The 26,588-nt window shown below is 46.6% G+C and overlaps 1 protein-coding gene and 1 long non-coding RNA gene across 34 annotated transcripts in view; one reads left to right on the top strand and one right to left on the bottom strand.

The window, feature by feature from the left end:
* Positions 1-14,244, bottom strand: part of DIP2A (disco interacting protein 2 homolog A) — a 113,216-nt gene extending 98,972 nt beyond the window's left edge. For 19 of the 33 annotated variants that reach the window (XR_010154498.1, XR_010154502.1, XR_010154504.1 and 16 more), the window contains exon 1: positions 13,874-14,195. Coding sequence is in view for 21 of the 33 variants with exons in the window: in XM_063803617.1 (XP_063659687.1) it covers positions 13,874-13,964 (91 nt within the window). In the remaining 12 variants the exon portion in view is untranslated. Of the gene's footprint in view, positions 1-9,693; positions 9,857-13,873 lie in introns of all 33 variants that reach the window. The other 14 variants (XM_063803609.1, XM_063803610.1, XM_063803616.1 and 11 more) reach the window with 8 other exon arrangements.
* Positions 14,245-14,401: 157 nt separating this feature from the next.
* On the top strand, positions 14,402-24,795 carry LOC112206635 (uncharacterized). The gene is made up of 2 exons (XR_010154497.1): positions 14,402-14,770; positions 24,599-24,795. It is a non-coding gene; the product is annotated as an uncharacterized LOC112206635 (long non-coding RNA).
* The last annotated feature ends 1,793 nt before the right edge of the window (positions 24,796-26,588 follow it).

Raw genomic sequence — 26,588 nt, 5'->3', positions numbered from 1 at the left:
GTGGCTGGTGGCCACCATGCTGGACACCACAGAACTTTCCCATCGTTGCAGAAAGTTCTAAACAGTGCCATTCTAGAGGCAACAGGTACCAGCACCCCTCCTGCCTTACTCTTGGTCACCTCACACATCCACAACACCCAACAAGCTACAGGGAGGAATTTGAGTTTGTTTCAACCAGCTTGTCTAGACTCCAGAGAATCAAGTCCAAATTCCTTACTAGGATGTGTGAGCCCTGCTGTAAGTTAGCCCCTGCCTTTCCTCCTCTACCTGTGGAACACTGCCTGGAATTCCTTGGCCCACTCAACTTCAGTTCACCTCCCTTTGTCTTCATGTCCATCCCCGCTCCTCCTTCTCCACCCTCTTCACACATGCTTTCAAAACAAAGCTCAAGGAAACTGTACTTCCTCTATTGGCCCAGCTTGCGCAGTGCTGATGATCCCTCCCCTTGGGCTGACTGGGTTCTATACACATTTCATGATATTGCCACTGTTTACATGTCTTTCAGCCCCCGCTAGACTGTAAGCCTCCTGGCACTCAGTCTGTTGAATGTTGTTAAACAACAGGATGACACACTGAGTGTCCGTCTGTTCAGGCTGCCGTAACAGAATACCAGAGTGGGCGACTTAAACAACAGACATTTATTTTCTCACAGTTCTGGAGACTGAAAGCTCAAGATCAAGGTGCCAGAGGGTTCATTTCTGGTGAAGCCTCTCTCCTTGGCTTGCAGACAGCTGCCTATGTCTTCACATGGCCTTTCTATGCACAAATATCCCTGGTGTCTCCTCCTCTTCTTAAAAGAACACCAGTCCTATTGGATGAGGGCCCACCCCCTTGACCTCATTTGATCTTAAATATCTCCTTAAGGTCCAATCTTCAAATATAATCCATTGGGGTTAGGGCTTCAGCATACCAACAATTGTGTCCTTTTGTTTCAGAGACTTAATTTAAAGGTTCTTTACTAAAGATACTGCAGAAAAACTTCTAAAATCTGAAAGAGTGTAAAAGCTCTTTGTCTGCTATTTCCAAAATGGTACTCTTAAATTATGAACAGTTCAGTGTAGAAAGAAGACACAGGATTTCTATTCCTTCCTTATAGCTGATTAATTCAAAGTCTGAAAGGAAACCCCCGCATGATCACTGTCTCCCAGCTATAATTTTAGCTGCTGCCTTCAAGAACCCAGGAAATCCTAAGAACAGAGGCCATGCACTTCCTGTGTGAGGGGGCCCCTTGGGTACATTAGTCTAAGTGATAATCTATCAATACACAATAGAAGTAACAGCTATTTTTAAGTGTTGTGTCTTCACTGACGATAGTTTTCTTTGCTAAGCAGTGTATAACTTCCTAGTCTTTTTAATAGACCAGTGCAATACTGAAAATGTCAGCTAATTTAAAGGTGTAAAGATTGAGCCACAAGGATTATGTTAATTCTACCCAGAAGCAAGCTCACTGCACAGCAAAAATTAGTTTTAAAAGATTTACTGGGATGCTGATAATGCGGGAGGCTGTACACGTATAAGGGTGGGGGAATATGGGATAGTTCGTACCTTTCTCTCAATTTTGCTGTGAACCTAAGACTGCTCTTAAAAAACAAAAACAAATAAGGCCAGGCACAGTGGCTCATGCCTGTAAACCCAGGACTTTGGGAGGCCAAGGCAGGAAGACCGCTTGAAACCAGGAGTTCAAGACTAGCCTGGGCAACGTGGTGAGACTCTGAATCTAAAAAAAAAACTTTAAAAGTAGGCACGGTAGAGTGCACCTGAAATCCTAACTACTTGGGAGGCGAAAGCGGAGGATAGCTTAGCCCAGGAGTTTGAGGCTGTAATGAGCTATGATAGTGCTACTGCACTCCAGCCTGGGCAACAGAGCAAGATTAAATAAACAAAATATTTACTGGTAGAATAAAGTTTTCCCATTAACTTAACCCTAATTCATTTCCTTCCTTTCTTCAGTTATACCATAGAAGAGTGACCAAATAATATGAATTCTTTTTTTTTTTTTTTTTTTCTGAAACAGAATTTCACTCGTTTCCCAGGCTGGAGTGCAGTGGTATTATCTTGGCTCACTGCAACCTCCGCCTCCTGGGTTCAAGCGATTCTCCTGCCTCAGCCTCCTGAGTAGCTGGGAATACAGGTGCCCACCACCATGCCTGGCTAATTTTTTTTTTTTTTTTGAGACAGAGTCTCACTCTGTCGTCCAGGCTGGAGTGCAATGGTGTGATCTCTGCTCACTCCATTTCCCAGGTTCAAGCAATTCTCCTGACTCAGCCTCCTGAGTAGCTGGGATTACAGGCATGCGCCACCACACCCACCTAATTTTTTTGTTTTTAGTAGAAACAGGGTTTCACCATATTGGTCAGGCTGGTCTTCAACTCCTGACTTCGTGATCCGCCCACCTCGGCCTCCCAAAGTGCTGGAATTACAGGCGTGAGCTACCGTGCCTGGCCCCCCCACTTTTTTTTTTGAGACGGAGCTTCGCTCTTGTTGCCCAGACTGGAGTGCAATGGCACGATCTCGGCTCACCGCAACCTCCGCCTCCTGGGTTCAAGTGATTCTCCCGCCTCAGCCTTCCGAGTAGCTGGGATTACAGGAATGTGCCACCACGCCTGGCTAATATTGTATTTTTAGTAGAGACGGGGTTTCTCCACGTTGGTCAGGCTGGTCTCGAACTCCCAACCCCAGGTGATCCGCCCGCCTTGGCCTCCCTAAGTACTGGGGTTACAGGTGTGAGCTACTGTGCCCAGCCCATTTTTTGTATTTTTAGTAGAGATGAGGTTTCTCTCTGTTGGCCAGGCTGGTCTTGAACTCCTGACCTCAGGTGATCCGCCTGCCTTGGCCTCCCAAAGAGCTGGAATTACAGGCGTGAGCCACCGCACCTGGCCTGAATTCATTTTTATACTAAATAAATGTATATCACATCAGCCAAAATAATACATTAAAAGATTAAATATGTGATTTGAAAAACAAAACTGCAGCTCTTGAATTCTATCTTTTTTTTCAAAAGATGGAACAGGTATCCTGGCCCCTGACCTGCCCTGATGATAAGAGAAGCAGTCACACGTGGCTAATGCTCACTGAGGACACACTACGTGAAAGGGAGATTTATGTGGGAAAATGCCCTTGAGGGAAAATGGGGAGGGAACCAGTAGATGTTTGCCAGGGGAAGAGGAAAGGAAGGCAGGTCGGACAGAAAAAGTCTTAGACCAAAGGCAGCACTAAGAAAGTTCAGGCCAGGCCAATGAGGAGTCCTTGAGACAAAGTTCTCATCAGGACTCCTGGGAAAGAGCCTTGGTATTCCTGCTACAGGAAGCATAGCCTCAGCTTGAGGGTAGTGTGGACCCACAGCATGGCGATGAGGCCATCAGTGGATTATGCCCTCATGGGCCCCAAACAAACTATTCGATTAGATGTACGTCATCGAGCTCCACACCAGTGAGGCCTCTCCAGCTTAGCCTGGATCCTACAGGAGGACAGGAGCAACAGTGCACTTATCTCAGTCTCCTCTTAAATTTTTTCTTTCTGGTCACTTAAAGCAACAAAGGCCACATTCTGATTCAACAGCTCCCTGAGGCACAGATCCATCCTGCTGATGGGTTCACTGAATTAGAAAAACTGCTGTAAAAAAGCTAAGTTTGAATCCATTTACAGAGGATTCTTTATTTGAAACTGAATAAACACCATGTGAAGTTTTCACTTTTATTAACTCAATAAGCATCCATTAAAATGACTAAAATGTGCAAGGTGCTGGAGACAGAAAGATGAGCAGATCAAACCTTCCTCTTGAAATGCTCCCTGTAAAATGGTATAGAAAAGACAAGCAAACAAATAATCATGAAACAAATAATTATGATCCTACAAGAGTGATACAATGAGTTTTAAAAGGATACAGAGCACAGGCACTTTATTCTGTGAAGGTTGGGGAGAAGGGGGCTTTAGTAGAAGGCAGAGCCTCCAACAGAAAGTGAAGTTTAAACTTAAGCGGTGAAAGAAAGACAGGAATTAAACAAGTACAGAATAGCTGGCAATGAAGCATGTTTAAAGTTTTAGGATATTAAAATTGAAATCACTGATATTTCTTTTTTTAAATCGACATGATTAACCTATAAGAACTTGTGCATATTTAATGTATAAATTTTGATGAATTTAAAGGTAAGTATATCCCTGTGAAACCATCACCATAAACATAAACATCATCTCTAAAAGTTTCTTCCTTTCCTGTTTGTGATAAGAACATTTAACATGAGCTCTACTCTCTTAACAAATTTTTAAATATACAATACAGTATTGTTAACTATATGTACTATGCTGTACAGCAGCTCTCTAGCAGTTACTCATCCTGTATAACTGAAACTATATACCCTTTGATCAACACCTTCCAGATTCTCCCACCACCCCAGTCCCTGGCAACCACCATTCTACTCTCTGCTTCTATGAGTCTGACTATTTTAAATTTCTGATACAAGTGGGCTTGTGTAGGATTTGCTCTGGCGCCGATTTTCTTTTTCTTTCTTTCTTTCTTTTTTTTTTTAGACAGGGTATCATGGAGTGCAGTGGTGCAATTTCAGGTCAGCAGCCTCCACCTCCCAGGTTCAAGCGGTTCTCCCTGCCTCAGCCATCAGAGTAGCTGGGATTATAGGCGTGCACCACCACACCCAGCTTTTTTTTTTTTTTTTTTTTTTGAGACAGTCTCACTGTCACCCAGGCTGGAGTGCAGTGGCACAATCTCAGCTCACTGCAGCCTCCGGCCCCTGGGTTCAAGAGATTCTCCTGCCTCAGTCTCCCGAGTAGCTGGGATTATAGGTACTTGCCCCCATGCCAGGCTAATTTTTTTTTTTTATTTAGTAGAGGCGGAGTTTCACCATGTTGCCCAGGCTGGTCTCAAACTCCTGGCCTCAAGTGATCCGTCTACCTCGGCCTCCCAAACTGCTGGGATTACAGGCATGAGCCACTGCACCCAGCCCTAATTTTCATATTTTTTAGCAGAGATGGGGTTTCACCATGTCACTCAGGCTGATCCCAAACTCCTGAGTTCAAACGATCCACCCTCCTCAGCCATCCTCTTCGACCTCCCAAAGTGCTGGGATTATAGGTGTGAGCCACTGGGCCCAGCTGGCATTGATATTTTTAAAGAAACTTAGAAATCAAAATTTTGTACAAAGACACTTGTACTGGGATAATTTACTATGAAAAAAAAAAAAAAAACAAAACCTAAAGAGGGTATTCCCGAATCATGAATAATAAATTTTGTTAGTGTAACAGACAAGCAACTAGTCAGTAAGTGTAACTTTTAAAGATTTTCAAACATGTTTTATAAATTTAAATGCCTGATTGTCCTTACATACACAAACTGAAATAATTATTAAACTAGGCAATAGCTTTAAAATGTTACAAAAAATATAAAGAAATAGATGATGACATCCATGTCTTTCAGCTACTATGTTCTAGTTATTCAAGAGACTGAGGCAAGAAGATCGTTTGCACCCAGGAGTTGAAGGCAGCAGTGAGCTATCCTCACACCACTGCACTCCCAACTGGGCAACAGAGCGAGACACTATCTTAAAAAACAAACAAACAAACAAACAAAACTAATACTGTGAAATTTTTTAAATATTTAACTCATTTAAATTTTTTTTATTTTTTTGAGACGGAGTCTCGCTCTGTCGCCCAGGCTGGAGTGCAGCGGTGCGATCTCGGCTCACTGCAACCTCCGCCTCCCAGGTTCACGCCATTCTCCTGCCTCAGCCTCCCGAGCAGCTGGGACTACAGGCACCCACCACCACGCCCGGCTGATTTTTTGTATTTTTAGTAGAGACAGGATTTCGCTGTGTTAGCCAGGATGGTCTCGACCTCCTGACCTCGTGATCCGCCCGCCTCGACTTCCCAAAGTGCTGGGATTACAGGCGTGAGCCACCGCGCCCGGCCTAACTCATTTAAAATTTTTAATAATAAACTGACTAGATATTAAGGTAAATAATATTTTTTACTAAAAATAAAAGATTTCTGAAAACAAAAACATTTAGTAAGAAGAGGTATTATTTTACATTTTTGCAAGTCGCTTTAACTCTGGCTTCAGAGAAGACAATACGGATTCTCATACCTGCTCCTGTATCCAATCTGTTGTACTGTGTGGTTTTTTGGTTGAAGTCTATGAATCAAATCCTTTTTCAGAGAGACATGCAGTTGGAAAAGGGTGGGGTGTCTCAGCAGCCTTTTCAGATCACTGTGGACATTCTTCCTTGATACAACACCAAAACCAAGCAAGGGGTAGTCTCTTAAAAAAAATAGTTGTGGCCGGGAGTGGTGGCTCAGGCCTGTAATCCCAGCACTTTAGGAGACCAATGCGGGCGGATCCGAGGTCAGGAGTTCGAGACCAGTCTGACCAACACGTGAAACCCAATCTCTACTAAAAATACAAAAATTAGCCAGTTGTGGTGGCATGCACCTGTAATCCCAGCTACTCAGGAGGCTGAGGCAGGAGAATCACTTCAACCTGGGAGGCAGAGGTTGCAGTGAGCTGAGATCGCGCCACTGCACTCCAGCCTGGGAGACAGAGCAAGACTCCATCTCAAAAAAAAAAAAAAAAAAAAAGTTATAATGTAGAATCTATAACTCTTATCAGTGAACTTTTCATATCACTACATTAAAATCCATTGGTCTATCTTTTGAATGAATCTTTTACCCATGCACTATGACTTTGTAACATGGTGCAATGGTGAGCTGGAAAATATTAGTTCACAAAATTATGTGGATCTTCCAAATGCTGACACATTTAATTATATAATATCAAATACTCATTCATTATATTGTCACCAATCTCATCAAAGAAGTCGTTAACTATTGAGAAACTGTCAAGCTCACTGTAGCAGATAAATTTTTTCAAAATTTTGATTTTTGCTTGAAAGCACAAATATTATCATTGGTCATAAATTGTCAGTTATTTCCTCTCATTTATTTTCCAGAAAACGTCCACCAAATACCCAAGTCTCAATAACTGCAGACTGTCTGCTACCCACTTTTTCAAGCAAAAATGGCATTTCACAATAAAAGCAGCTAGTTCGCTTTGCAACTCAAACTACACAATTGCTGTTTCTCAAAACAGGCACTGTACCTCTTTGTGCAGCAAAAGCAATTCATGTACTTCCCATTTCCTCATGAAAAGACAAAAGGGCAAATTTTTTTTTAATTTTTACTGCTTCATCAGGGTCTGTTTAAGTGAAAGCAGCCCTTTTTGTTTTTTTAAAACTGCAAGTGGAGAGGTAGCGAATAATATAATGACTATTAGTGACACTTGGAGTCCCTGCCTCAATTTACGTTAAAGTGCCCAGCAGTTTTCCCTATTATTGCTTTTGGACCATCAGTACAAGTGTCAACACAGTGAAAACAGAAATGGCATCTTAGTATCATTATAAAAATAGTCTCCCTCTGCCTCCTGGGTTTGAGCGATTCTCCTGCCTCAGCCTCCCACGTAGCTGGGATTACAGGCACGTGCCACCATGACCAGCTATTTTTTTTTTTTGTTATATTTAGTAGCAACGGGGTTTTGTCATGTTGGTCAGGCTGGTCTCGAACTCCAGACCTCAGGTGATCCAACCACCTCGGCCTCCCAAAGTGTTGGGATTACAGGAGTGAGCCACCATGCCCAGCCATAAATCTGACTTTTGACAGCTGAAATATTACCTAGGATGCAGTGGACACTGAATAATTACTGAATAAGTGAAAACAAATACAAAAACAAAAAGCAGCAAGAACTCCAAAAGAGGGGACAAATGATATGGAAGTTCTGAGAAAGCAGTCACATTAGAGATGATCAAGGAAGGTTCAAAATAAGAGGGTGCTTTGAATATTCCCTCAAAGTTTCTTTTCAGCAATTTATTCTATATTATAAAGATCCTCACCATTCTTATCCATCATTCAAAGGAAATTCTGCTTTCCTGAAACAATAAATATTGGTTCAAATTCTGAATTGTGTACAGAAGAATTATCATCATTACGTACCATTTAACTAAAGTGCTCTAGAAAATAATCTACATGCTGTTCCAGGAGAACTTCCCTATCTCATATTCTGACATTTGTTGTGTGTTTTCTTGAAAAAAAAAAAAAGACATGAATATTAAGAAAAAGGAAGAAACTCAGTGCCCAATATGCAGCAGTGTTGAGCGGCAGAACCTTTAAGAGATGATCAGTGGATTAATGCTGTTATCGCAGGGATAGGTTAGTTATCAGGAATGCGTTCCAGACAAACGGATGACTTTGGCCCCCTTCCTCTCTCGTCCACACATTCTCTTGCCTTCTCACCTTCCACCATGGGATGACAGGCCAAGAAAGTCCTTGCTAGATGCTAGTACCTTAATATTGGACTTCCATCCTCTGGAACTGTGAGAAATAAATTTTTCTTTGTAAATTACCTATATGTGGTGTTCTGTTATAGAACACAAACACAACACAAAATAGACTAAGATAGAGAGCATTTGGGGTGGCCTTTGACAGATGAGTAGAATCTGAACATGAGAACGTTTTTCTTTTTTTGAGACGAAGTTTCGCTCTTGTTGCCCAGGCTGGAGTGCAATGGCGCAATCTCGGCTCACTGCAACCTCTGCCTCCCAGGTTCAAGTGGTTCTCCTGCCTCAGCCTCCCAAGTAGCTGGGATTACAGGCATACGCCACCACGCCCGGCTAATTTTTTGTATTTAGTAGAGATGGGGTTTCACCATGTTGGTCAGGCTGGTCTGGAACGCCTAACCTCAGGTGATCCACCCGCCTCAGCCTCCCAAAGTGCTGGGATTATAGGTGTGAGGCACTGCGCCTGGCTGAACATGAGAACTTTTATATACCACAAAATATTCAAGAAGCACAACAAATGTTTATTAACACAAGGCAATGACAGGCTGTCATTTTGAAAATTAAGAATTATGGGCCAGGCGCGATGGCTCATGCCTGTAATCCCAGCACTTTGGGAGGCCGAGGCAGGTGGATCACGAGGTCAGGAGTTCAAGACCAGCCTGGCCAATATGGTGAAATCCTGTCTCTACTAAAGATACAAAAAACTAGCCAGGCGTGATGGCGTGTGCCTGTAATCCCAGCTACTCAGGAGGCTAAGACAGGACAATTGCTTGAACCCGGGAGGTGGAGGCTGCAGTGAGCCGAGATCGCGCCACTGAACTCCAGCCTGGGCAACAGAGTGAGACTCCGTCTCAAAATAAACACACACACACACACACACACACACACACACACACACACACACAAATATATCCCAGATTTTAGAAATTAAAGACAGTTAAAGAGGAAAAAAGCTTTGTGAGAGAAGTCTCTTCCTGTATACCCAGAGTTGTCTCCCCCTTTTCATTTTATTCCATCTAGACTAGAAGTCCTGCATTGTTAGAATATAAGAAATCAAGAAAAAGACTAAAGTTAAAGCTATGGAATAGACCTATTAACCAGAATAAAGTAATTGGAATGGGATAAAGGTAGCCTATTGTGTAGGAATTTCCTCTCTAACCCACTGTAGTCTATTAAAACAAAGAACAAAATACCACTGTCCATGTTTTTAAAGCAGTTCAGCAGCAATAGCTCCAAGACACGTACAGCACTGGTGTGCCAAAATCAGCTGTGAGGTGTGTCCAAGGTAATTTGTTACAGTAACAGGCAAAGCACAAAGGTTTGGGAATTAATTCTTTTTTAAATATCAAGGTTATACCTCTAATGATCTCACTTCCATCAATGAACATCCTGATAGGTTTTCAGGAACCACACGTATGAATTCTTCTGTATGTGTTCATGATTGGGGGACAAGGGGTCTAAGAAGAGTGGGGTTCCACGTACTTCTACTCTTCATCTTCATCTTAATCTGAAGCAGACTCCTAAGTCAAGAGGGCAAAACAGCCAGAAAAGTTAAGGAGCAAGAACACAGCTATGCCTTATTTCCCTCTTGGGAATCTATAACAGAAATTCAGCAAACTTGCCCTATGGAAATAAATCATAGCATTCTACCAGAACCTTCCCTCAGGGCCAACGCCAATCACTATGGTTGATGATGAGAATGCAGTGAGGATGCTGGAGAATAAGGCCAGGTGTGAGGTATGAAGAAAGGCAGAGGATACTTTCAACAGGCTGAGGGGAAGGCATGCAGGATTTTCTAGATTATTCAGGTATCACTCATTACCAGTTTCTGTTGAAGACAGCATCTTTGTCACTGTTAAGCTTCTTCTTCCAACCTACCAAGCACAGTGACAACTCTTAAGTTTTAGGCAATTTCTCACTCAGATAAATGTGAATGCTATAAAAAAGTTACACTACTTTGACAATATATAAAAATTATAACAATGAAACACTAATGTTGGTTGTTTTAGGACTATAACTCATTACTAATATCTCCCTTTAATTATATAAATAAAACACCTTACCAGTTTCAAAGCATTTTCACACACACTATCTGACTGAATCTTGACAATAAACCTGGAATGTCAAAAAAGCTGGTATTCACCCCCTTTTACAGCTAACTAAACCCACGTTTAGAGACATTGTAATTCACGGGAGATTCACAGACACTTTACCAGATGCCCACCACTGTGTGAAGATGCCAAAAATCTGCCTAAAACAAAGTCCTTACCAGTAAGCATCTCCAAATCCAACAGGGAGAGCCCACGTCAACAACAACCACAACATAAACTACAGAAGCCAGCATTAACCTGTGGAAGCGCCCTGGAAGCAGGTCCACGTGTGACTGTGCCTAAGTAATCACTGACCTATTTTGGCCAAAAGAAAAGTGTCAGGCCAGTCTAGGAGCAGGGAAAGAAGCCAAGAAGCCAGAGCTTCCACCTCCTTGGCTGCCACTCTACTACTCTGTTCTCTGCTGTCTTCCCTTTAACACTTTTTTTTGAGACAAGGTCCCACTCTGTCTCCCAGGCTGGAATGCAGTGACACTATAAAGGCTCACAACCTCGTCAGGTGATCCTCCCACCTCGGCCCCTCAAGTAGCTGGGACTACAGGCACACACCACCATGCCCAGCCAATTTTTTTTTTTTTTTTTTTTTTTTTTTGGAAGAGGCAGGGTCTCCCTATGTTGCCTAGGCTGGTCTCAAACTCCTGGGCTCAAGTGATCCTCCTGCCTGGGCCTCCCAAAATGCAAACATAACAGGCCTAAGCCACCATTTCTGGGCTCAATACTTTTTTTGTTTACCCCCTTTCTCAGTTTAAGCTATTTTTCCAGGTTCCTCTCCATGTTACATAATCTTATAACTTTACTTACCTATACATCCCCTACATATCTCTAAGATGACAATAGCATAAATGGATCCAACAGATAGAAAACATTTCTTTCATTTAAGTACTTGTGTTCTGTTGCACAAATTATAAAGTTCTTTGAGGAAAGGATTCAATTGTCAATGCCTAGCAAGCACTCAAACACAACTACAACACAAAAAATTGAGGGAATAATGAATACATTGGAGCAGAAATTAGGAGCAATACGCAAAAATATGTTTGAAATGCACAGAATCTAAACTGCGTATATGTGATTTTCCCTAAAGAGCCTTAACAAATGCAGTACAGTAGATCCTGTCAAACCCATTCCTAATTTAAGTTTGTCAGACTGCCTAGGAGCATCTAATCACCAAGAATTCTCAAATCCATCCATTTCTTTCCTTTTTTTTTTTTTTTGTGAGAGAGACAGGTTCTCGCTCTATTGCCCAGGCTGGAGTGCTCCAGTGCTCAGGTGATCCTCCTGCCTCAGCCTCCCAAGTAGCTGGGACTACAGGTGCACACCACCATGCCCAGCTAATTTTTTTTAATACTGTAGAGACAGAGTCTTGCTATGTTGCCCAAGCTGTTCTGAACTCCCGTCTCCAAGCCAACGTGGCCTCCCAAAGTGTTGGGATTACAAGCATGAGCCACTGTGTACTCAGCCTGTACTTCCATTTTTTAAAATGTGCCACAAGCCAGGCACGGTGGCTCATGCCTGTAATCCCAGCACTTTGGGAGGCTGAGGCAGGCGGACCACCTGAGGTCAGGAGTTTGAGACCAGCCTGGTCAACATGGTGATACCTTGCCTCTACTAAAAATACGAAAATTAGCTGGGCGTGGTGGCAAGCGCCTGTAATCCCAGCTACTCAGGAGGCTGAGGCAGAAGAATCATTTCTACCTGGGAGGCAGAGGTTGCAGTGAGCTGAGATCACGCCATTGCACTCCAGCCTGGGCAACAGAGCAAGACTCCGTCTCAAAAAAAAAAAATGTGCCACATGTCACAACATTGTTAAAAATCTGAATGCTGAATTCAAAATAGTTGCAAGTACATGTTGTATTATATGTAAAACAAGATCACAACAGCATCTACCTCCCTCAGGTTGGCAAGGATTAAATGACTTACTATATGCTAGTGCATATTATTTAGATGTTTTGAGAAATAACTACCCCAGACCCAGCAAAATCTTATCAATCTGAAACTTAAATTAAGGATAATAAGATTATTAAAAAAATGGATTCTAAAAGCTGAAAATGCATTTAGATCTCAAAAACAGAGTAAGAATCAATTACATGCTTTTCTTCAAGGACTGCAAGTCCTTTCTGACACTGGAGAAGAACCTAACTCTTTCCCAATGACAGCCAAAAGGAATATCAGGACACAGGCCTTGAAAGGGATAACATCCAAATGGGAAATGCCACCCACCACCTCTGAAGCCAGATTACTCCAGTCTATTTTTATCAACCAACCATTTATACGACTTTTTTTTTTTTACTTTAAAAAATTCCATGAGGGGGCTAACAACTCCTAAGTGTTATGTGCTTTGCATATATTAAGGTATTTTAGCCTCATAACAATCCAAAATGGAAAGTGCTGGTATAACCCCACTTTATAGATAATAAAATGAGGCACAGGGTGCAGCTCCTAGAGTATCAGGCGCGCGGCAAGGGCTCCCAGCTCCAAGGGAAGTAGCTGCCTGCGGACAACGGGCGCAGTCATCCTGGTGAAGCCCAGACCAAGCCCAGACCTACAGCCTTGAGAAAAGCGGGGCTCACAGCTTGGGGCAAAAGTGGTCATTCCTCTCAAGATTCTCACACCTGTCCAAACGACCTAGTCAAAGCCAGTCCTTGGGGTCGGATCCCATTGGGGGAGCAGCTGGGGATAGGGAAAGGTCTCCAGAAGTTTGGCAGGGGTCCCGATGTGGGGGTCCAGGCGGGGGTCTCGGGTGCAGGGCCGTACTGGGGTCCCGGGGTGAGGAGTAAGGGTCCCAGGTGTGAAGGGCCTGGGGGGAGGAGTCCTTGTATGGGGGAGGGGTCCTTGTATGAGAGGCGGGGCAGTGGTCCCTGGTTTGAGGGGCCGCGCGGGTGTCCCGGGGCTGAGGGTCGGGAGTCCGGAGGGGCAGCGCGGGACTCCCAGGGTGAAGGGCGGGGTCCCCGGGGTGAGGGGCCGCGCGGGGTTCTCGGGGTGAGGGGCAGGAGGTCCGGGGGGTGACGGGCAGGAGGTCCGGGGGGTGAGGGGCAGGAGGTCCGGGGGGTGAGGGGCAGGAGGTCCCGGGGGTGAGGGGCGGGAGGTCCCGGGGGTGAGGGGCAGGAGGTCCCGGGGGTAAGGGGCCGGGGTCTCGGGGCGAGGGGTCGTGCTGGGGTCCCACATGAGGGGCGGGGTCCCAGGGTTGAGGAACGGTGTCTCCAGGGGCGAGGGGCGGGTTCCAGGGTAGAGGAACCGGGGTCCCGTTGAGGGGCAGAGGTCCCAGGGGCGAGGCCGCGTGGGGGTCCCGGGGGTGAAGGGCGGGGGTCCTGGAGTGAGGGGCCGCGCGGGGGTCCTGGAGTGAGGGGCCGCGCGGGGGTCCCGGAGTGACAGGCTGCGCGGGGGACCCGGCTGAGGGCGGGTCGCGGGGGTTGAGGGCGGGGTCCGGCTCACCTTCCGACAGCTCCAGCTCCAGCTCAGCCAGGCTCTCCCGCACCTCGGCAGGCAGCGGCGCCGCCTCCAGCGGGCACCCGCGGTCAGCCATGGCCAGGCCGGCTAGCGTCCGAGCAGAGGCTGGAACCGGACCAGGCCTGGCGGCGGCAGCGCAAACCTCGGCTACGTAGCTCCCCTCAGGCCAACAGCCTACATCCGCCAGGCGAGGAGCGGGAGGCGGCGGGACAGGGGCGCGGCCAGGACGGCAACGCACCCGCGCGGGCACGAGCGCGGATGGCTCCGCCGCGCCGCCGCCGCCCCGCGCGCTCCTGAGCGCCCGGCCGGCCCTACGCGGGAGCGCGTGCGCGGCGGGAAGGGCGGGTAGCGAGCGCGCGTGCGCAGTGGGTCTCGGGCCCGCGCAGCCCTCCCGGCCCCGCCCAGCAACACCAGAGCCTCGCTTCCATTGGCCCCGAAGACGCGTCGATGCCGCTCCGGGCTCCCATTGGGAGAGGCGGGAGAGCGCCGCTCCCGACAGGCTCTGCGCTGGGCCTGCTTGAGGGTGGCGGGCTTGAGGCGGGCAGGCTGCTTAGTTGCGGCCCGAGGCGCCTAAGTGGGGATGACCAACCCGTGGGCGTTGGCGCTGACCCCTAGGCGCCGCTGGTGGCCCCGCGCGCGGCCCTCCGGCCAGCCCCGCCCCTCTCGGGGCTCCTCCTTGGTCCCCGCGCCATGGCGCGTCCGCGTTGACCACTGTCTTCCCTTTCGGGCTGTGCTGATCGCGAACGCTGCGCAGTCCGTGGTGGCGTCGAGGCACCTTTCTCGTGCCTTTACCTGTGTTCACTCCTTTGCTTTAAAAAAACAGCCCTAGAAGTACACATCGTTGGCCCCGAAGGAGCCCCAGCAGCCATGTCGGACCGCGAGGTGACCTTGGAGGGCGGGAGGACGGACGAGGGGCCTGGCGGAGCTAGACTGAGAGGGCGCCGCCGGCGTCCTGAAGGCCGTGCTCCCCGAATGTGTGGGAGTGTGTCTGACGGTGCGAGGGTGGCTGTGGCGGGGCCTGAGCAGCGTGTCCGTGTCCCGATGCCGCCCGCCTGTTACTGAGTTAGGCAGGAGTGCCCGAGTCTGGCGAACTTCAGCAGTTCTCGTTCCAGAGCTCCACACGAGGTTGGCCAAAGCTTTGCGGGACTTACATACCCTTCTTCCTCCGTCCAGTCCTGCTTCCTTCCCCTTCCTTTCACCGGTGTTGATACCATGTCAACATTCTCGTACCCCAAACTCAGTCGCAGCGTCTGCTTCTGGAGAAACCATTCTGCAGCATTAAAGCTGGTGAGAAGATGGGATTCGAGGCTGCATCACTCACCAGTGGTGAAGTAGGAGGGTGAACTAGTGAAATGGAATCCACGAGTGGGTGAGGTATCAGACATTTCATATATGGTGAACGTAGTAGATAAAAGGAAGGAAAGGGGGATTGGATAGCTATTGCTTAGTGCCAACCGAGTCTCTTAAGAATAGTGGTCAGCTGAAGGCAAGCAACAAACAGTTGTAAGCCAGTGAATCTGTCCCGTTGCATATAGAGAAGCTTCATTTACTGCAGCAGGTCAAAGACAAGAACCAGGCCCAGGAATTAACATCCCTGTTTGACTGAACTCCAAAAATAGCAAAACACCCAAACAAGGCAATACTCTTCCACTAAGTTTGGATCCCTGCTAAGAAAAGATGAGGCTGGGCACAGTGGCTCACACCTGTAATCCCAGCACTTTGGGAGGCCAAGGCGGGAAGATTGCTTGAGTTCAGGAGTTCAAGACCAGCTTGGGCAACATGACAAAACCCCATCTCTACTGAAAACACAAAAAATTAGCCGGGCATGGTGGCCACGGCTGTGGTCCCAGCTACTTGGGAGGCTAAGGTGGGTGGATCACCTGAGCCCTGGAAGTCAGGGCTGTAGTGAGCTGTGACTGCACTCCAGCCTGGGCAACAGGAGTGAGACTCTGTCTTTTAAAAAAAAAAAGAAAGAAAAGAAAAGCCCGTCATACATGGGTTGGAGATACCTGGGTAGATGCCTTCAAAGGTTTTGACTCCCCAAACTGCCTTAAACCTTTTTTTTGTAGACAGTGTCTCACTCTGTTGCCCAGGCTGGAGTGCAGTTGCTGGATCATGGCCCACTGTAGCCTCAACTTCCTGGGCTCAAACAATCCTCCCACCTGAGCCTCCTAAGTAACTGGGACTACAGGTATGTGTCACCACGCCTGGATACATTTTTTATTATTTGTAGAGGCAAGGTCTTGCTATGTTGCCCAGGCTTGTCTCAAACTTGTAGGCTCCAGTGAGCCATCACACCTGGCCTGCCTTGAACCTGAAGCCTGCCGGGGTGTCTCACCTCTCCTATTAACCTGACACTACTCCTCCTCCCTCCACTTACTGCTCAGTAGATGTATAATTATGGTTGTTTCTTTTGCATTATTCAGCTGGAAACAATGAGATAGAAAAGAGAATATAGCTCCCTCCCCCTCAGAAGAACTGCGTTATTAGTTTGCTGGGGCTTCAGTAACAAACTGGGCAGACATTTATTGTCTCTGAGTTCTGGAGGCTAGAAGTCTGAGATCAAAGTTTTCACAGGGTTGGTTCCTTCTGGGGCTGGGAGAGAGAATCTGTCTCATGCCTCTCTCCCAGCTTCTGGTGGTTTGCTGGCAGTCTTTGGTTCCTTGGCTTATAGAGGCATTGTCCCAGTCCTGCCTTTATATTCACATGGTGATCTTGTTGTGTGTGTCTCTCCAGACGAAGGCATAAATAACATCATTGACAAAGGTCATTCGACATGGGCCTCTTTTTAGAAGGACACCAGTCATACTGATTAGGGCCCACTCTAACGAGCGCATCTTAACTTGTCTACAAAGACCCATTTCCAAATAATGTCACATTCACATTGACCAGGGGTTAGGGCTTCAGCATCTTTTGAGAGGGACACACTTCAGCCCATAACAAGCTGTACCACCCAGCCAACATCTACTGACAGGAGCTGGGAAAGTTTGGGGCTGGATTATGAGGGTGCTTGATGAAGGGAGCTGGAATGTAAACTTGCATAGATGTGTTTATTGAAATACGTGATTTAACACCTTGGCAGAGTGGCTGCAGACTTCCTGCAAGGATGGCTCCTAGAATGGCGGTATAGCTACTGCTGCCTAACAAATTACTCCACACTTCGTGGCTTAAAACAAGAATCATTTAGTATTTCTAGGTTACTGTGGGTCAGACATAGTGGGGATTGGTGATCTCTATTCCACAGTGTCTGAGGCCTCAGCTGGAGCAGTTCACAGGCTAGAGGTTGGAATGAGTGAAGGTTCATCTGCTCGAATGTCTGACAGCTGATACTGGAGATTGGCTGCAGCCCAGATTGGGGATGTCAGCCAGCACACCCCTACATGGCCAGTCCCTGTGGCCGAGGCTTCCTCACAATATGATGGCTGGATTCCAAGGGCAATCTAAAGACAAAGGACAAAAGAAAGCTGTATCCTTTTTGTGAACCAGCCTCAGAAGTTGCATACCATCACTTCGGCTACTTCCTATTTGGAAGAAATGAGTCACTAAATTACCCATATTCAAAGGGAGAGGAATTAGGCTTCATCTTCTAAAGGGAAGAATATCAAAAAATTTGCCAGTATATTTTTAAAACACCACACTTGGAAAAAGCCATGGGCCATGGTAAGCAAAATTGAAATGGCAAAATTGCTATGGCAGACAGTGGTGGAAGGGAGTAAAAGGTTCAGGGGTGTGGGCATGTTGAAATTTATATACTCCGTGCATCTAGAAGACATTCGAGACGATCATATTCCACATGAAGGTGTAAATAACACGTCATTTATAAAGATCATTAGACATAGGATGATGAAAGGGGCACTGATGTCACTAAAATGTTCAGTGATGGCTCATCTCTGTAGGCAAGAATGACAATAGAAAGGCTGTTCCAGAACTTGGCTGGGTGATAGCACTGGGGATGATAGGATCCTAAGACAAAAGAGGCCATTCTGGGACATAATGAGGACCAAAGGAAAAAACCCAAGAAGCCAAAGGCAACACTTAGCTGGCGGAAGTCAGAGGATTGCAATTATAGTAGCCAGCAGGGTCTGAGTGGCAGCCAAGGGGGCCTCACTTGTATGGTTATAGAACTGGTCAATAAACATGGCATCCCTGGAGGCAAAATAGGTGGGCAGCTAAGAAGGGTACTACTCAGCTGGCAAAAAAAAAAAAAAAAAAAAAAATCCATCCAGGCACGGTGGCCTGTGCCTGTAATCTCAGCATTTGGGGAAGCTAAGGTGGGAGGATCACTTGAGCCCAGGAGTTCAAGATTACAGTGAGCTGTGGTTGCACCACTGCACTCCAGCCCGGGCAACGTGGCAAGACTGTCTCAATTGAAAAAAATAAATAAAGATGCTTGTCCCAGTTTTAAAAAATCAGGATTCCATGCCCAGCTTCTGGAACTGAGCCAGTTTTCAGAAATGGAAACATTACTTGAGAGGTGGCCAAACACCAGGAAGAAGGACCTATAACAGTACAAGTACACACAGAAATGAATCCCCAGGTACTTTTCCAAAGGGTCTGATAGCAATTTCTTTTGATAACTACATCCTGGAGAAAAGTGATTAGCCAAACATTTGGAAGACTTGTGGACACAGGGTCTAAATTGATGTCCAGATGCCTAGAATATCATCCCCTTCTGTTAGAGTGGCTGCGTGTGGTGGCCAGGTAATTGATGGAGTTCTGCTAAAGGTCCAGCTTACAGTGGACCCATAGACCTAGTGGACTGATCTAGTGATATTTTCTTAGCCTTCGAGTGAGTAACTGGCATTGACATACTTGGCAGTGAATGCTCGTTCCAGGTCCCTGACCTATAGAGTTAGATAACAAAATGGAAAAAGCCAAACAGAAGCTGAAACTGCCCCATCCCCTACCAAGATTATAAAACAATTATCCCAGAGCGGGATTGGCAGAGATAAGTGCCACTTCTAAGGATCACCTGAAACTGCCCCATCCCCTACCAAGATTATAAAACAATTATCCCAGAGCGGGATTGGCAGAGATAAGTGCCACTTCTAAGGATCACCTGAAACTGCCCCATCCCCTACCAAGATTATAAAACAATTATCCCAGAGCGGGATTGGCAGAGATAAGTGCCACTTCTAAGGATCCAAGTGATGTAAAGTGGTGGTTACCAACATTTTTAATTTACCAGCATGACCCCTGCAGAAGTCACAAGGATCCTGGAGAATGACAGCCTACTCTATTTGCTGTCAACCAGTAGTTGTTTTGGGTACACTGCTGCAAACTCATCTAAAAAGTATCCCTGGCCGGGCACAGTGGCTCACGCCTGTAATCCCAGCACTTTGGGAGGACAAGGTGGGCGGAACACGAGGTCAGGAGTTCAGTCTGGCCAACATAGTGAAACCCTGTCTCTACTAAAAATACGAAAAATTAGCTGGGTGTGGTGGTGTGCACCTGTAATCCCAGCTACTTGGGAGGCTGAGGCAGGAGAATCCCATGAACCTGGGAGGTGGAGGTTGCAGTGAGCCGAGATCATGCCATTGCACTCCAGCCCAGGTGACAGTGTGAGACTCTATCTCAAAAAAAAAAAAAAAAAAAAAAAGTATCCGTAATAGCCTCTCTGCCAGATATGGTAGGTAGTTGTTGACTAGGTGGATTTGTTCTTTTCTGTACCTATCAGGGATCAAAAACATTTTGCATTTGCATGGAATTAAAATACAGTTTTGCCTGAAGGTTATGTTACTTCTCTTGCTCTCTGTCGTAATCCAAAGAGATCTGGACCACCTAGACATCCTGTAGAATATTACATTGTTCCTTTACATCAGTGACATGTTGATCAGCCAGATGAGAAGTGCAGAAGATCCTGGAGACAGCTGCTCCAGAGAGTGGCATATAAACCCTACAGGAATCCAGGAGCCTGCTACAATCCTAACATTTTTAGGGCTCCAGTGGTCAGGGGTGCTCTAGGGCATCCCTTCCAAAAGCAAATGAATTATTGCTTCTTGCACCTCCTGCCGTTAAGAAAGCAAGACACTTGTTGGTTCTCAAGCTAGTTCCTGCCTCAGGTTCTGGAGGCAGCATATCCCACACCTGGGAGTATTGCTCTGGTCCAGAGACTAGTGGAATTGGGAGATTTCCAATTTTGGAAAGAGCCCAGAACTGGAAACGTCTGTACAGTAGATCCGGGTTGTGATGAAGTAATGCTATTGCCTGGGCCATATAGTCCAACAGGTGTTTTTTTGGTGTTATTAATGGTGCAGAATGATGCAATGTAGAGATTCTGTCATGCCACCTGGAGCAGAGAATTGTATGCATTTGGGGGGCGGGCGGGTGTAGATCTGTCTTCTCGTGTGCCACTTGTCTCTGACAGAGATGGAACGCCTGACCATAAGCCACCAGGTGACCATGCAACCAGAACTGCCTGTTAATGTTAAACTAGCAAAAGTCATAACATCAGATGGGGCCAGCAACGGTCCCTCATAATATGGAAGTAGTATATTCAAGGTTGAGCATGAGAAGGTACAGAGGTTACCAAATGAGCTGCAGAGCACAGATGCACATGACTTCCAGAACTGTTGGATCAGCCACAATGTCATTTCACACCTGTGACCGTGTGAGGGGGCCCTTATAACCAGTTGACAGGAGTAAAAATTGTGAGCATGGCATATAAATGGGTTGGCTCAGTATGAGTTCAAAATGAAAATAGCAGCTACATTACAGCCTCCTCAGGGGTGACCTTGAAAAATGGTGATAAGGGCATATCCTCTCAATAGGCAGAATTTCAGGCAGAGCTCCTGGTCGTCCACTTTTTTGTGGAAGAAGTAGCCCAAGGTGAGAATATACATGGAGCCATGGGCAGTGCTAGAGGGCCTGGGTAACTGGTTAAGGGCCTGGAAGGAAAACAATCGGAAGTTGGAGATAAGGAGGTATGTGGTAGATTTATGAAGTCAGATAAATTGGAATAGCACGAAGTACAGTGTTCTTTGTATACAATGTTAATGCCCACGAGAGAGCATCCATGAAAGAAGCATTATACAACCAAGTAGACAGTTGACTCAGCCAGTTGATATTGGACAGCATCTTTTATTGGCTACTGTACTACTGGCATGATGGGCACATGGACAAGGTAGCCAAGGTGATGGAGTTGGAGGCTGTTCATGGGCCTGACAGCAACCCATGCTCTCTACCCAGCTTTGGTTAATATCTAGCTGCCCCTGAATATCTAACCTGCCAGCAAAAGAGACCGATGCTAAACTCCCATTGTGGGTCACTTCATCAAGGAGCACAAACATCCAGGTTTACAGAGGTCTTTAGACATAGTCCCCATTTTATAAGGAGAGTTTACTGTATTGGAATTCTCCCATCCTGGAAGGGCTGGTGGTTCACTTTACACAAGAATAGTCTCATATTCCAGATACGAGGCTTGTCTTTTCCTACTCACAAGTGTCAGCCAGAAAGGCTTAAGGAGTGTTTGTTTCACTGACATAAGCACACAACATTTCAAACGAGATTCACTTTATAGCCAAGGAAGTGTAGTGTCCATGGGCCCTCCTGCCTGGCAGAGCGCTGAGACAACATGCTAAAGGCACAGCCTCCCAAAGGCATGAGCCACTGAGCCCAGCCCTCAAGACTTCCTTGAAACCGTTCTTTGCAATCTTTCTGTTATTGACCAGCTGGACAGTGCGTAACTGCACGGGAATGCTTGCAGATCAGTAAATTCAGACACCTTCCTTTCCACATAAGATGGACCACCAGCTGTACCCTCCCAAGTTTTGCCAGCTGGAAATCTTCAAAAATCCAACCCTAAACTAGGTTGTAGTGTAGCAACCATCTTTTTGTTTGTGTTTTGAGACGGAGTCTCACTCGGTCTTCCAGGCTGGAGTGCAGTGGCGCGATCTCAGCTCACTGCAACCTCTGCCTCCCGGGTTCAAGCGATTCCCCTGCCTCCGCCTCCCGAGTAGCTAGGACTACAGGCACACGCCACCACGCCTGGCTAATTTTTTGTCTTTTAGTAGAGGTGGGATTTCACCACCATGGTCAGGATAGTCTCAATCTCCTGACCTCATGATCCGCCTGCCTTAGCCTCCCAAAGTGCTGGGATTTCAGGTGTGAGTCACTAGTGTAGCAACTATTTATGGTTCATGCCACCATACCGTATGGATCCGCTGGTAAAACAAACCTGTATTTTTTCGTCTTCTGTCAACTGGTCCTAGGGAGCGTCCCATGAAACCACAGATGTAGACTGAGGGGGTGTGAAGTAGAAAAGGCGGCAGCGTGTGTTTGGTCACTCACTTGGGTCACATACTTATGCCTTCTGAATCTGTTCAGGCATAGTTTTGTGTATACTGTTTCCAGTTTCAATGGAATGCTGTTGTTTATGTCCAGTTTAATGATTTGTGTATAGGCTGTTCTCCTATGGTATGCCTCATGCTTCTGTGGGCTGTATTGGGATCAGAGTCTTGGGGGTCTGCAAGCAAGGTGGTATTGTTGGGTTTTGAGAATCAGCATCTCTCTGTGAGGCACTGTATGTGTTCTCACACTGCTATAAAGAAATGCCTGAGGCCAGGTGTGGTGGCTGAGGCCTGTAATCCCAGCACTTTGGGAGGCCAAAGCCGGTGGATCACCTGAGGTCAGGAGTTCGAGACCAGCCTGACCAATATGGTGAAACTCTGTCTCTACTAAAAATACAGAAATTAGTCGGGCCTGGTAGCGTGCACCTGTAGTCTCAGCTACTCAGGAGGCTGAGACAGGATAATTGCTTGAACCTGGGAGGCGGAGGTTGCAGTGAGCCAAGATTGTGCCATTTAAGCCTGGGTGACAGAGCAAGTCTCCATCTAAAAAAAAAAAATGCCTGAGACTGGATAATTTATAAAGAAAAGAGGTATATTTGGCTCACGGTTCTGCAGGCTGTACAGTAAGCATAGTGGCTTTTCCTTTGGGGAGGCCTCAGGAAGCTTCCAATCATGGCAGAAGACAAAGGGGGAGCAAGGCACTTCACATGGCTGTATTAGGAGACAGAGAGAGGATGGAGGTGCCACACACTTGAACAACCAGATCTGGTGAGAACTCATTCACTGTCTGAGAACAGCACCCAGGTGTTAAACCATTCACGAGGAACTGTCCCCATGATCCAGTAACCTCCCACCAGGTCCCACCTCCAACATTAGGGATTAGAATTCAACATGAGATTGGGCAGACACACAGATCCAAACCATATCAGGCATCCATCCCAGGTGCAGTCATTAAAAGTTTTCTATTCAGGCTTTTGAGGTGATTGTGGTGGGGCCCCTTCAGGGTGGGGGCTGGACACCAGAGGACCCAACCACATGATTGGAGGATTAGGATTTTCAGCCCCACCTTCAAACCTCCGGAGAGGGGAGGGGGTTGGAGTTTAAGTTCAATCATGTGATCAATAATCCAATCCATCATGACTATGTAATGAGGCCTTGATAAAAACTCTTAGCCAATGAGGCTTACGGAGGTTCTGGGTTGTGCTGTGTTGCGGGAAGTCAGGGACCCCAAACCGAGGGACTGGCTGGAGCCACGGCAGAGGGACATAAATTGTGAAGATTTCATGGACGTTTATCACTTCCTAGTAATACTTTTATAATTTCTTATGCCTGTCTAATCTCAATCCTGTTATCTTCGTAAGCTGAGGATGTATGTCACCTCAGGTCCACTGTGATGATTGCGTTAACTGTACAAATCGATTGTAAAACGTGCATTTGACGAGGCCAGGAGATCAAGACCATCCGGGCTAACACAGTGAAACCCCATCTCTACTAAAAATACAAAAAATCAGCCGGGTGTGGTGGCACGCACCTGTAGTCCCAGCTACTCGGGAGGCTGAGGCAGGAGAGTGGCATGAACCTGGGAGATGGAGCTTGCAGTGAGCTGAGATGGCGCCACTGCACTCCAGCCTGGGCGACAGAGTGAGACTCCAGCCTGGGCGACAGAGTGAGACTCCATCTCAAAAAACAAACCAAAAAAAAAACACGTGTGTTTGAACAATATGAAATCAGTGCACCTTGAAAACGAACAGAACAGCGATTTTAGGGAACAAGGGAAGACAACCATAAGGTCTGACTGCCTGTGGGTTCGGGCAAAAAGAGCCATATTTTTCTTCTTGCAGAGAGCCTATAAATGGACGTGCAAGTAGGAGAGATATCGCTAAATTCTTTTCCTAACAAGGAATATTAAGACCCTAGGAAAATAATTGCATTCCTTGGGGGAGGTCTATAAATGCTTGCTCTGGGAGTGTCTGTCTTACGCAGTTGAGATAAAGACTGAAATACGCCCTGGTCTCCTGCAGTACCCTCAGGATTGTTAGGGTGGGGAAAAAAACCACTCCCTGGTAAATTTGAGGTCAGACTGGTTCTCTGCTCTTGAACCGCTTTCTGTTGTTTAAGATGTTTATCAAGACAATACATGCACAGCTGAACATAGACCCTTATCAGGAGTTTTTGATTTTGCCCTTTGCCTTGTGATCTTTATTGGCCTCAGAAGCATGTCATCTTTGTTCTCCCTTTTGCCCTTTGAAGCATGTGATCTTTGTGACCTACTCCCTGTTCGTACACCCCCTCCCTTTTGAAGTCCTTAATAAAAACCTGCTGGTTGTGCGGCTCAGGTGGGCATCACGGTCCTACCACTATGTGATGTCACCCCTGGCAGCCCAGCTCTAAACTTCCTCTTTGTACTCTCTTTATTTCTCAGACTGGCCGACACTTAGGGAAAATAGAAAGAACCTACGTTGAAATATTGGGGATGCGTTCCCCCGATAGTGCTGGGAGGGCAGCACGCCTGCAGTGGACACAGAAGCTCTGAGCCCCATACCTGTCCTACTCACCTCTTCCATTTGGCTGTTCCTTTGTTGTACCCTGTATAATAAACTGGTAATCCCAAGAATAGTACTTTGCATCATTCTAGTAAATTATTAAACCTACAGGGGTGGGGCTGAAAACCCCACAAACTTATAAATTGGCTGGGCAGAATTGCGGGTAGCCTGGAAACACCACTTGTGGCTGATGTCTGACGTGGAGACTGAGTCCTTAGCTTTTAGGGTCTGTGCTGACTCCAGGTAGTACCAGAATTGAAGGACTTTAGGCCGGGCACTGTGGTTCACGCCTGTAATCCCAGCACTTTGGGAGGCCAAGATAGGATCACTTGAGCCCAGGAATTCGAGACCAGCCTGGGCAACAGGGAGACCCCCCATCTCTACAAAAATAAATTAATTAAAAATTGAAGGACTTTGTCCTTAACTTGTGGGAACTGTGTCCATTCTGACTCTAGGTAGTGTCAGAATGGAACTGTAGGACAGGCAGCTCGTGTTAGAGAATGGTGTCAGAAAAGGAGACAAGCCTCCAGCAGGTCAGGGAGGCGGCAGCAGGCAGCATGAACAGGTAGCTCAGGCTCCCATGCAGTTCTCCAGCTCTGCTGTCCCCCTGCATCTATCCATTCCTATTCTGCATATGAATTTGCTTTTCCTGCCCAACACTCATTTGCAGACTTCCCAAATTCCTAATTCATCATCGCTTCTAACCAGAAAACTCTTCTGAGAGCAAGTGTGGCTCTAAGCATGTGGTTGTACGATGCCCTCATCTTACCCCAAACTCCTATCAGTCAGAAGTAGCTTGCTTAGTGGATGGTGGAAAAGCCTCCCGAAGGCTCAATTATGATGCCAGATTGGAGACAATGCCCTGTCAATATGGATGCTATAATACAGGATGTGGTATAGGCTTTAACTGAACAATACCTAGTGCTACTTCTCCCACAGCCAGCATATGCTGGCTTGGAAACCTAAGGGCTGCAGATAGGAATGGCCCCTCTTACTGTTATGCCAAGTAACCCCAGAAGGAATTTTTGCTTCTCATCTTGTAACTCTGAACTCCACTGTCCCAAGGGAGGACTGTTTCTACCAGGTACGACAATGGTGGTATTTTGAACTTTGAACTAGCAGTTGAGACTGCTGCCTGAGCCAACACCCAGGGATGGAGTTACTGCACTAACTGGTGCTATTGATCCCAATTTTTGAGGGAAACTGGGTGGCTCATACACAATGAAAACAGGAACATCCTTATCTGCAATCTAGTGTCTTCACTGGCACCTTTTGGTACCGAGGACTTTCGGCTCAGTGCAGCCTCCGCCTCCTGGGTTCAAGTGATTCTCCTGCCTCAGCCTCCCGAGTAGCTGGGATTACAGGGGCCTGCCACCACACCCGGCTAATTTTTGTATTTTTAGTAGAGACCGGGTTTTGCCATGTTGGTTAGGCTGGTCTCAAAACTCCTGACCTTGTGATCTGGCCACCTCGACCTCCCAAAGTGCTGGGATTACAGGTGTGAGCCACCACACCCGGCTGACAGCTTCTTGGCTTCAAGCTACAACAGGCTCCTCACATTCATGTCCCATTGTCTCTGATGAAACGAGGGCAGTTAACTGTAGAATAGCCCATGTTCATCTTTTCCCTCATGGTTTCATTTATTTTTCCTTCAATAAACTATAAGTTAGGGCTGGACGCAGTGTCTTGAGCCTGTATTTCCAGCACTTTGGGAGGCCAAGGCAGGAGGATCACTTGAAGCTAGGGGTTCAAGACCAGTGTGGGCAACAGAGTGAGACTCCGTCTCTACTTAAAAAAAAAAAAAAAACTAGCTGAATGTGGCAGTGCATGCCTGTACTCCCAGCTACTCGGGAGGCAGAGACAGTAGGA

The sequence above is a fragment of the Pan troglodytes genome, chromosome 22 (genome assembly GCF_028858775.2).
Source record: "Pan troglodytes isolate AG18354 chromosome 22, NHGRI_mPanTro3-v2.0_pri, whole genome shotgun sequence".
In the NCBI taxonomy this organism is placed as follows: domain Eukaryota; kingdom Metazoa; phylum Chordata; class Mammalia; order Primates; family Hominidae; genus Pan; species Pan troglodytes.
Note: the sequence above shows the minus strand (reverse complement) of the source record. Positions and strands in the feature narration are given on the sequence as shown.